Source organism: Parasteatoda tepidariorum, chromosome 8 (genome assembly GCF_982258835.1).
Source record: "Parasteatoda tepidariorum strain Cologne lab strain chromosome 8, Ptep-v5.0, whole genome shotgun sequence".
Classification (NCBI taxonomy): Eukaryota; Metazoa; Arthropoda; class Arachnida; order Araneae; family Theridiidae; genus Parasteatoda; species Parasteatoda tepidariorum.
Window position 1 is genome coordinate 86,420,016 of NC_141762.1, and position 12,750 is coordinate 86,432,765.

The 12,750-nt window shown below is 27.9% G+C and overlaps 1 protein-coding gene across 7 annotated transcripts in view; it reads left to right on the forward strand.

The window, feature by feature from the left end:
- LOC107456962 (uncharacterized) overlaps positions 1-8,402 on the forward strand; it is a 28,465-nt gene extending 20,063 nt beyond the window's left edge. For all 7 annotated transcript variants that reach the window (XM_016074966.4, XM_016074969.4, XM_016074967.5 and 4 more), the window contains 2 exons: positions 1,782-1,896; positions 5,321-8,402. In XM_016074966.4, the coding sequence (XP_015930452.3) occupies positions 1,782-1,896; positions 5,321-5,682 (477 nt within the window). In that variant the 3' untranslated portion in view covers positions 5,683-8,402. The remainder of the gene's footprint in view (positions 1-1,781; positions 1,897-5,320) is intronic.
- The last annotated feature ends 4,348 nt before the right edge of the window (positions 8,403-12,750 follow it).

The window sequence follows — 12,750 nt, forward strand, 5'->3', positions numbered from 1 at the left end:
AGTGCAATTCAGTGTTGGTCCAACAGAAATGACAAACTTGTGCATATTCTTTTCTTAGGCCATGCAACTAGCAAAGTTTTGTATGCTTAAAACATAGTAGCAATTGCTAACTTGCCTTTTAAAAATATGCCTATTATAAGTTATTTAAACAGTCAATAGATTGATAAACGTGGCTTCTCTGGTTTTATGAAATAAGTTTATGTTTGTCACTTTATACAAAGTTCATAATGTCTTTTAAATAGGATTCGAAGCAATGAAATGATAAGGCTGGTAATTTCTTTATTTAACCATCATGAGGAAAATAGTTTTTACAGATAACAAAAGGAGAAGAATATTAAAAGTTCTATATTTATAAAACATTCCTTATTTAAATGGCTGACTCTAAGACCAGCTGCTGCAGAAATTCTTGTACAATGGGAATTAGTCATTAAGTACTTCCTAAAATTTTTTTCTCTGTATGCTAAATTCATTTAACAGCAATCACATCAGTATCAGAGAATTACAAAATTTCTAAAATTTGACATCAAGGTTAAATTAATTTTTATAGCAGATAGTATTGCTTTTTTCCCCCCGAATCATTTTAAATTATTTAAAAATGATGAACCAATGGTACATAAATTGTTTTAATGAAGCAAAAGAAATGTTTTTAAAATATATGTAATTCGTGAAAATAGCTTAATTGGCAAGGAAGAAGATAAATTATTACCATTGACAGATATAAAGTACAGCTTGGAGCTAAGTTATAAATTATTCAAAAAAAGGAAGAAAATCAAAAACAATTTTGTATGGTTTATCAGGGGTCCTATGTAGCCAGGATACACTTACCTTAATCCACTGGCAGTTTAGCAAATGGGCAAAATTGAGAGAAAATTTCTCCCCTATACATTATCCCTCTATCTATTAACATTTGAAAACCGGTTTTACTATACATAGAAGATTGCAGGTTAAAGTAGGACTTTTTCTTTTCAGAAACAATCAGTGAGTTAATAGATAGTTGTTAAAAATGCAATGAAATATTTTATCTAATCTTTGATATCGAAACAATTTTAAGTTAGCTTCCAAGAGGTCTAATTCATTTCAAGGCTTTACCATTTACTGTGTGTGTGTAATTTGCCGCCTTTTAGACACGTGAAGAATTTTGAAAATTAAAAACTAGAAGATTGTTCTATTGACCAGTATTGGTCAGAAATTATTGGTCAAGTAATGATGGCTAATGCGTAAGTAGGCAATTAGCCTTGTCAAATGGCAATTCTGTAATTAAACAAGGGTTCCCCGCCTCTGGCAATTTTATCTAACAAACTGCCACGGCAGGAAAAAGTTTAATGCACGTCTTGATGTCTTTTCAAGTATGAAAAATTTTCGCAATAATCCTTACTTAATCCGTATTATAAAGGGACTAATATGTTAGCATCTAATGCTCACCACATCTACAAGAACTACTTAGTGAAGGGAACTGATAGGATGAAAGAAAGATATAGAGATGAAAAATGAATCTGCTAAGAATTTATAAAACTCAATAGTCTTAAATTAGATAGAACACATTTTTAAACTAATTAATTTAGAACTAAAGCAGGTGATTCAGGGCTTATTGCTCATTTAGGGAAAAATTTGTGGATTACTAAGTCTATAATTATTTGGAGTAAATTTGAAAGTTGTTAAGTAATATAACTTAATTTTTATGTTTATTTTTTGGCAGTGTTTTCTCTATGAGACCCAAATTTATTTTCTAAATATTCCATACGTAATTTAATATTTTTTCTAATTGTGATTTGATTTTGCAGATACTGTTAGCATCATTTTTCTTATTTCTTCTACCAAGTCTTTTTCCTACAACCAACTATGAGCACAAAGGCTTGGTTTCTAACAGTAAAACTCAAGATACTGCACCTGTTGCAGGTAAGAAAATTACATATTTAGGTTTTTTTTTTATTATTCATGTCTTTCTTACATTGTATGTGGATTATAAGCTTGGCTGAATAATATGTTTAAGTTTTGAAAACACTCAATTGTAGAACATGATTCAATTGGTTATTTATACAGTATGTAATTAATTTTATTAAGTCAAAGTAAATTTCTGATGTGATTTCTTGGAAATTTAAGCTTTAAATAAATGTAGAAAATATATATAGTTTTTATTAAAGATAAATAAATATAACCATACTTTGATTTTTATACATACAATCATGAAACTGTACTAAACTTTTGATGTCTGCCAGGCTGTCAAATTTCTGCACTTTTTGGGAAATTTTTTCTAACGTTAGTTAATTTTATATTTTAATGTACGATTCTTAGTTTTATAAATTTAATTTGAAGTTATTTTTCAAACTGTTACATGTATGGGTGTGTCGGTTACATGTAGGGGAGTGTCGGGTACTCCCGCCCACTGTCAATTTCATATGTGTTGAATATTTTTTCAAGTCAATGGGCCATCGGACATTAATTGTTACATTAAAAAAAAGATTATTTTCAAAGTTTCAAGCATTTATGCAGCTGATAAGATGGTATACAATAGTTTCGAAAATATGTTGAATACAGTAGTCATGAAATTAAAAAAAATTGGTTGAATGCTTCGATTAAACTTCATTTTAATACTAAAAAAATAATTTTTTCTATACATACAGCATTAAAGTATGTAGTCTTAAGTTTAATTTGCACAAAGAAAGAAGCTTATATGTGGAAAATTGTTCGAGTAATTAAAAATTTACAAAAAAATTGGATTTCGGGTAGCCCCGCTTACATGAATGTCGGGTGTCATCGCCCAATTTTATTTCGTCGATAAATGTACGGTTGCAAAGATTATTATTTTATTGCTTCAAATTTGAATGTTACATGCATTTTTAGCAACAAATATATGTATAACATTTGTTATTGAATAATAGAATTCACTAAAAGTATATAAATATGTAATAAATAAAATTTGTGATAAAAATGATAAATGAGGTTTATCTATTGTCAATACATTGGTCATTTTCATTTACACCTGAAAAAACAGTCAAAAAACTTAATTTTTGTAACTGGGCGGGGCTGCCTGACACATTTTGAAAAGAGCTGAGAAAAATTTCTATTCTTAAATTTCTATTTTTTTAAGTTAAACTATTCTTTTTTTGGTTCATTCTTTTTGCATTATTTAATTAGATGATAAAACAATAGAAACATGCAAAAATATTGATTATTACTCAATATTACACAGAAATATAAGCAATACTCCTTAAGTGGGCAGGGCTACCCGACTCTCCCCTAAATGATTTAAAAGCTCATATTAAGTGCATTTAGTTGCAGCTCTCTCGTGATGAGGATTTTGAAGTGGTGGCAAAATTGCTAATTATTCTTAAAGCTTTAGTTTCTAATTGCCTACCCCTCTTTAAGATATTTTGTGAAAAGCGTGATTATGTGGCAGTCCTGTATCTGGGTTCTGTAATTCTCATAACATAGTAAGTTAAAAAATGAACTCTATCCTTAAACAGATGTTTAAATGGCCTTAGATCAGCATGCATAAAAAAGAATATAAAACTGCAACTGAACAAATATATTTCATGTTCAGTCCTGACCTATGTACCTGAAGCTCACTGCACAGATATGACTTCTTATGAGCCAATATTGTGGTGCCATCTCTTTACTGAGACTCATACTATTTTAGCAGAATGATATAATTACTGATATAATAATTTTGATATAATTACGTTAGAAAAGTTTTTATGAGATAATCACCTTTTACTTCTGAGGTCTTCATGTATAAAAGAATAAATATAATCGAAAGTAAAGTGAAACTGTGGACTTTTTTTTCCCTTCCTGGTATCGATATCTTATATCATAACTGGACCAACTGTTTATCTTGTTTGTTGACTGTGATTATAAGTCAAATTTGTCTAGTAGCGTTATTCTAAGTATTTCATGAGTCGACCAGGAAGAAAAAACTTACTATGAAGTTTTCTATGCTACTATATAATGTATTAGAATTGCAAGGAATTGATAAAATAGTATTAAGAACTAATTTGAATCCGATTACAAGTGACGTCATCAGAAAATTTATAACATACATTATTCTGATGTATGTAAGAATACCAATATATAGTTTGTCTAAAGTAAAAACTTCCTTAGCCATTCATCTGGCAGTGACTATGGCAAAGAGGTAAAACTATTTCAAGTAGGGGTGTGGGGTCATTATCTAGAACGGGTTTCGGCGAGAGAAAGATTATCTTTTCCTCAGTCTATTGTGTTTGTCCCAAAGTGAAGAGAAGCTACCCTCCCTGAAATGAGCTATTCTTCTTTCCACAGCAGCAGAGGATTTCAAACTTTGTGGCAGGGGGAGTTCTTACCTTAGACAAACTATATTTATATATAAATAAATCAATGACCCATTCCCCTCTATAAGTTCACCACCAAATCATGGAACAAGGGGTGAACTAAAACATATTTCACTGTAGCACTAAAGATTTATCAAACTTAACTTCCTGATAGGATTGTAATATTTACCAGTCAAAAATTATTTTGACCATGAAATTGAATAAAAGTGGTTTTAACCATCCAGAAGTAGTCTAAAAATCAAAACTGTTAAAAATAATCTTAAATGGTCTTAATAAGTTCTTATTAAATTTTTTTTTGAAAAATCACTTTAGTAATAATGAAAGTTAAAGTGCAGTTAAAAATGACTAAGCAATAAGAACATTAAAATGGACAGTGTGACTGTAGAAATAAGCCAGTTCGTTAAAAACACAAGTTAATAATGTAAATTTATATTACATCTGATGAATTGTTGTTCCAATGTTCTTTATTAATGAAAAAATTATTTTCTAAGTTAGGAATAATCCAAAACAAAAAAGTCTTAATTTAAAGAAAGCTAAACTTAAAAAAAAAAAAAAAATGAACTAAATAAAAGTTATATAACCTATCATTCGTAATCCTTTTTGAAAATCAATACATATTACATAAAAAACCTTCTATAAAAAAGTAATTAAAATATTTACATTATATCTTAGTGTTACATTGTGGAATTTTTTTACTTTTTAACAAGCATTAAAACTTAATTTTCACACATGCTATTGAAATATATTTGATATAGTATTATATAAATGGAATAAATATCAGTGGATCAAAACTAATATTGACCAGGATGGTTTAAATTACTGTTCAAATTCTTATGGTTAAGACTGACCCAACTCTACTTTCTGACCATGGACTTTTATGGTTTCCAATTCTAAACGAATGTCAATTAAATAATGTTATAGTAAATAGTTATCCTTCTGTTTTTTTAAGTGTTCTCCTTTCATCTGGTTGCCTACTGTGCAACAGCAAATAATTTTTTTTAAACTTTCGTTTCTAGGCCGTGTCTTATTATCTGCTAAAGAAGTAGATTCTGGTCAGATAGACAAAGGCATTTCAGATGAAATCATCAACAAAAGCTTGGAGCAATACCCAGTCACTGTGAAATCTGAATTCCTTGAAGAGCCATACCAAAAACCATTCAACTCCTACCCCTCAAACATGGTGGAGTTGTCCAGCCATCAATACAACCCAACAATAGTCAATGATTTGGTTAGCAATCAACACAAAAATCCTCCAGCCTACACCTGGCATGCTCCAGGTTATCAGAAAGATGAAGCTGGCTTCATCGTGCAAAACGACAGTCGATTTTACGATGCTGCCGATTCTCCTCACGTCGATAGAAAAGTTTTACTTCGATGAAAAAGTTGACTTTCAGTTATCTGCACAGCTATATTTTATTCTGTAACTTTGAAATAAATTGTACAGGAAATATTAGGGATGCATTGAATAGGGATTTTATAAAATTAAAATTACTTTTTTATTCAATGGAATTTTTGTTTTTCTTAAATTTATTTTATTGACAATATAAACTTTAAACATTCAAAAAAGAAATTTATTGAAGAATTTTTCCATAGCAACTGAAATTATTTTATATAACTATTTAAAAGCAAAAAGTATTTCTTCAGAAAATTCGTAAAAGTATTTTAAATTGTTTTCTTAGTAATTCATTTCATGGAATAAGCTTAAATGCCTTATACATGAAAAGTGGTGGCAGTCTTGCTGATTTGCTATTCTTGCAAAACAGTATCAAGATGTGATAAATTAAATCATTCAATGCTAATTTTCAAAAATGTTTTTTTTTTTTTTAATTCTTTTAAAAAACCTGATTTTTAAAATACAATTAAACAGTTAAAATATAACTATATCAGGAAAAACATTTAAAATACTACTTTTATTAATAGTACAGCTCAAATTCCCCTGAATCGGGGAATAAACATTTTTAATAAATCATGATATAATAGATAAAATTTTTTAAATTATTTAGTAAGAAAATCTCAATTTTAGTTTATTCTGTAATATTTTTTTTAAAATAATGAATAGCATTTTAAAGGTAATTCTTCAAGAGCTAATTGGAAATTAACAATTCTGGAGAAGTCAGTCTAAATCTTTCTATGAAAATAGATGGTTTTTTAGTAATTACATTTTATTTTCATTATTTTGTTGAACTTACAATTAGTTAAAAATTCAAAATTTTTATTTTATTATAAAAGTTATAAAATATTTTGCAATAAGCTTTTTAATGTAAAACATTTTGATCATTCTTTTATTTAAAAAATAAAATAATCAGCTACATTAAATAAATATTTAGAGAAAATTACTCAGAATTAAAAAATAAAAATGCTTTTATGACTAAGAATAAAAATTTTGTGCATCCCTAGGAGGTAGTTTATACGTACAACAGCTTGATATATTTCTTGTTTATCTGTAGCATTTTTTGATGATGTGTATACTTAAATATGCTGCTTAATATATGCCTATGAGCAAGTTTATGTGGAAGTTTTCTTCCGTGCACGTCTTTAACCAAGATAAATTCTTCGTACTGTTGCTAAGAATTAAAATCATCTGTTGTATGAACATATCTGCTATAGAATTAGAAAATATCGACTGTAATGTTTAAAAAAAAAAAATTTTTTTTTCATTTAATGAACTCTTGTATCATTTATTTCCTCTGAGTATCCGAGCGGTTTTTCTTTTGTCAGAAAACCGGTTTTTCCCATCTCATTTAACAAGAAAATAGTGTGGTGTATCGCAGAGAAATGTCAGTAAAATTTTGCTCAGGGGTTCAACTCTTAGAGGTAAAAATTAATAAAATTTAAAAATGTTTTTTATCTTAACTTTTGAAAAATTATAGCCGAAACTCAGGTAATTGAATTGGAAATTAAAAGAAATGCAGATAACATTTTTAATTGTAATTCACTTCTTTGTCTTATGATATTCCCTCCATTGGTTGCTTTATTTACGCAACTGTAAAGCAAGTACTAGTCTCAATATAATCTGCTGAATCAGTTGTTCAGTTTTTGCCACTAATGAAGACTTTTCCTTGCTAATGCATGATAATAGTTCTAGAATGCAATAGGAGAAACAATTCGTTAGTGTTCTAAATGGCTCTAAAATTAATGTATTTCATCAATGAATTGACTATATGTGTTTTCTTCAATTTAGCAATGTACTCCTATGCTGTAAAAATATATTAAAGCCTTGATTAACTAGCTGATTGTACATTGTTGAGCATAATATATATGTTACTAGCTATGCTAGCATTGTAGACAATGCCTGGCATTTTTGGGATACATATTATTATTATTATGTATTAGGATATACTTTACCAAGGCATTGTATACAATAATAATTGCTCTTTAGACAACATATGGTTGGCATATATAAATCATGAAGATAAAAACAGTGAATAAATTTTTATTTACTGTCTTTTCTTAGAAACTAAAAAAAAATAAAGTTTCTTTCTTCAAATAATCAGTTTCATGATACATAAATTTTACTTTAACATGCTTATTTGGGTTTTATTAATAATATCTGGTAAGTAAAAAAGAAAGTGTAGGAAATACTGGACAAGTTATCTGAGCAGTGGCCCTTTACCTTAAAAAGAACATTTTTGTAGGGAATATATCAGATAATGGTCCCCATATCCCTGCCAGGTTATTATCTCATTCATTATTGATTTTACATGGTGATATATGCCTTTCTTATTAAAGAAAGCAAAATAAAATATGAATCTATTTTTTGCTTTAAGAAATTACTTTCAACCAATACAAGGAATTCATTACCATGCTAGTATGATCTGATATTTCATATTTTATTGGTTTGTCATTTGACAGTGTAATTGTATACAGTGCCTAAGCAATGTGGGAAATGCTTAATCCTTATATTCAATCTGAATTTGCTGACTTAGTAGCATACATATGTATAGAATAGAGTGGGATATGACCAGGTAGCTAATATTCAAGGACCTGTTGGAGCTAAACTATTTGACTTAAAAACTGAGAAATTTAATCAAGATATTTATTGTTAGTTGTGTAAAATATATCATTTCTGAAAAGTCATAGATGTACTACTTTTTTTTTTAATAAATTAATTTTTTTTTTGTAGAAAAAAATAAAATTACCTAGTCTTACCCAACTAGTGTGGTAAGACTGGGTACACATGTTAACTCATAAGAAATCTAGAAATACTAGAAATTCAGTAAAAAAAAAGAACAAATATTTCTATTTTTTATGACAAATTGAGAAAAGTATGCATGTAATTTACATGTGATCTTGTCAAGACCATACTCATGGGAAGGGAAAGGGACAATTATCCCAAGGCTTCTGAGGGCCGGATCAAAATTCCAACCAAAAAATGTTTCTTAATTAGTTTCTTTGGAGGAAAATTATAGAGAATTTCTTTTTATAAAAATTACAATTTTGCATAAAGAGTCTTCAAAAATTCTACAAAATATGAAAATAAGTTTTTTTTTTTTTGGTATTTGAAGAAAAAGCCCATAATAAATTTTGTTCTGGGACCTGTAAAACCTTTGTTCTGTCTCAGATGTAGTTATCTTCCTCTACAGTTCTGCAGCTTATATGCACATCAAGGGGGTACCCGAACTTACCCTGACAGCAAAGGTTATCGAAACAGAACAGTGCTATTATTGGACTGAGTTCTTGATTGCTTGCTAGGGCATGTATATTCAGTAAATGGTAAATAAGCTGGACTTAATTTTTATAACTCTAAAGATAATTTAAGATCATTAAAGAACTGACTTTGCAAAACAACCTTATTAATAAAAAATACCCAAATATAGTAGATCCTTGACTAGTAAAATGTAACTCGGAGTTTCTCCTTTAGAAAACAGCCAGTTTCGACATAATCAAGATACACGGTCTTACCCCACTCTTCCTTATATATGACTGTTGTATGTTTTCCTATAAATTTAGATTTTAGTTATGTTTCGAATCAGTTTTTCAATATATGCAATACAATAATTTCATATCTTTTAATGTCTCTCAAACATCAACTTTTGCTGAACTTCAGAACTGTAAATGAAATGTTAAAGCTATATGTATATATATATTATTTTAATGAGTTTTGTTTGAAAAATTAATTTAAAAAAATTATATATTTATAAAGATTATTGTAACATAAGAGAATTTGTTTATCATGTATTCTGGACCTATAGTAACATAATTCCTATATAATATGTATATTTTTTGAATAATTTATGCTATGTGAGGGTTGTTGTCTTATAAAATGTAGCTAAATAAAATGTAAAAATTTTAGCCATTTTGATTTTAAATAAATTTTGTTTCACAGTAAGAAATAAAAATAACTTAAAAGTAACAATTGTAGGGGTTCACCCTTTTATTGTATAAAATTATTAAAATTAACTCAAAAATTATATTTATTTACAAATAATTTTTTTTTTTTTTGTTAGTGAAGGAATGTGTTCTGTGCAGTCTAGCTTTTTGGAATCATAGTCACAGTGTAATGTAACTTTTCATACATTAACAAAACCTTTTTAATTTTTTATAATATTTCATGTTTGTGTTTTACATTTTTAAATTTAGTTTTTTCTTGATATTTTTGTTTTGATGTTTCTTTTTTTGTTTTATTGTACAGTACTACTGTATTGTTACTCAAAATAAGCATGGTGCGTGGTATAAATGAGAATGTTTGTTGTAAATATAATTATTTTGTCTATATATGACCACTTGAAAACTTGTGTATATTTGTTGTGGAATGTTCGGTTTCAAACGACTTTATTATATTGGGATATGTATTATGATCAGTAAATGAGTGGCTGAAAAATTGTGTTCTGTTCTTTATTTTTCATGAATTCTTGTTTTATTTTCATGGAGGTGTAATTCCCGGTATCAGAAATCCTCTGGAAGGGCAGCTGGAGTTGCAGGTTATTACAGCATCTGCTGATTATTTTACATATAAGTTTTCTTTTTGTATTTAAGCGCAAACAAATTGGGAAGCTGAGTCTCAATTTTAAAACATGCTATTTCAAATATAAGCGCTGAATTGAAAGAACACCATTTAAAAAAACAAAAAATGTATCTGTTAATTCATTAGACTTAATTGTATAGGACTTAAGTACAATTTAACTTAAATTTGAAAGCAACGTTTTTATAAACTTTTAAGGGATCTTATGTTTGCAAATTTTGTTAAAAGTTCATTGGATTGTGCTCTGTCTGACTACATTGTGGTCACTAATAAATTTGGATTAAAGAATATAGTGCTATTGGAGTGTGATCTTTAATACCATAAATACAGAGATAAAATGGAAAATATTTAAAGAAAAACGTGGGAATTTAAAAATATTCCCAAGCTACAGGGTATCCGCGCACCTGGAAAGTCATGAATTTCGGTATTGAACAAAATTTGTCATGATTTTAATTATTTTTTTAAAAAAACAGCATGAAAAGTCATGGATTTAGGTTGCCGAAAAATCTAGTTTTTGAAATGGAATTCACCCCCTCCCCCAATTTCATGGTGTTTGGAATATCTGAATTTGTAACAAAGTCCCCATTCACAGTGATATTTGATTAAAATATAAAATGTTTTTATCGTGTTCTTTAAAAATTGTGGTGTTCTTTCAAAAAATGAACGAAAAACATCATTTCTGGAGCAAATTATCTTTTAAACTTCTGTGATTTCAGAATTTTTGTTATTATTTTTTATTTTAAAATTTTAGCTGAAGCCAGTCATTGGCGAATTTTTTTATTCCGAAATGAGAACAGAAAAATCAGGAGTATTTCTTTCCTTTCTGATGAACAGGAAAAGTATCTTTAGAATGTAATTCTGTATTAAAAAAAGAAGAAAAAAATTATTTGCTTTTGTATTTTTTTCTGCTATTTTATTGCTTCAACTCTTTCTTTACTTTGTTTTTTAAATTTAAAATCTATAAATATGAAGATGCTGAGTATAACAGTTTTGGTTTTACCTATGATTTCAGTAAATATTATTACATATGCTTTTTTAGATTGTTGTGTTTTTGTCCGAGAAAATAGTAACTTCGTTAAGTCATGAATTTGAAATTCCGAAATGTAGCAGATACCCTGAAGCTAGCTTTCGAATAATATTTAAAATATTTTAGACATAGAGAATTTGAAGGTTTTTTATTGTGAAAAAAAAGGACAAAATGTATAAAATTATTTTGTTTTTATAATTAAGAGGTTAAATTGACTACAGTATTTTCAATTTTTGAGTAACGTTTATTTGAATAAAATTCTCATTGCTGTTAATTTTTTTCATGATTTTGAATAATAGATTTTGAATTTATTTTGGAGCATTTATATGATAACGCGTAACTCTTTTAAATCATTAGAGAATATAGAACTGAAAATTTTAAAATTCTTTTTTGTTTCATTTTATTATTTTTTAAAGAATAGTTTTAAAGTGACTATAAATGTAGCTTACTTTGTTTAGCTGTAATGCTTCCTTAAAAACTAAAGCAAGCAACAAACTAAGTGAAACTAATTTTGTTAAAGATTTTTTTCTGACTCCTAATTTTAAAGAATATTTTTTTTTTAAAATTTACTATAACCAAGAGAAACTTATTAAATCCAAAAATCTGCTGGAAAATCCAGTAGAGCTAGTTTAAGATCTTTAAAATACAGAATCTTTGAATCACACATTAAAGTACACCCCCATGAAAAAGTGTAGACAGCTTAATATTTGTTTAAAAGAAATCGCTCTCATAACTGTAGATAGATTTTGAGCATATTAGAGCTATTAGGTTACAAAAATAAAATTTTTGGCTTTATTTTCCTGAGGGTGTATTCTCGTTTGTTGTCAAATTCTTTTACCTCTTAACGGTCTTATTATTTTTAAGAAAACGGTCATCAAAGGGTCTATTTTTTTTAGTCCAAGAGAGCAGTGCCTAATTTTAGTCCGTAATTAAGCAACCAAGTTCATGCAATATAAAAAAAGAAAGAAAGAATGTTTTGTGGTTTCTCATAGATGTTTATTTATTAATAGCTAAAATAGTTACTTGAAAAAGTTTCCAGGCAAAAGACATTTTTTGCGCTGATTTCCGACCCGAAAGCAAGGGTTATTTTCTTTTTAATCTCCTTTAAAAAGAGAATTTGAATCGATTTTTAAATTATGATTTTGCAAGCTTTTAGAATTTGAACATATGATTAACATTTAATTTTTGTACAGTTTACTGCTTTTTTTATTATTTAAATAGTATTACTGATATATATTTCAGCGAGTCCCATTTATAGTAATTAGTTTAAAGCTTTTTTTTTTGTTTGTTCTCAGAATGTTTCGTTAGAACTCCCTTTTTGAACTAATTAAAAAATCTTTTAACTATCAATAATGAATTACATGCCTACCACTATCTATGGGTTAGCGTCGTAAAAAAAAAAAAAAAAACTTCGAATTCCTTTAACGTTAATCATAAATAGATAATAATAATGGATC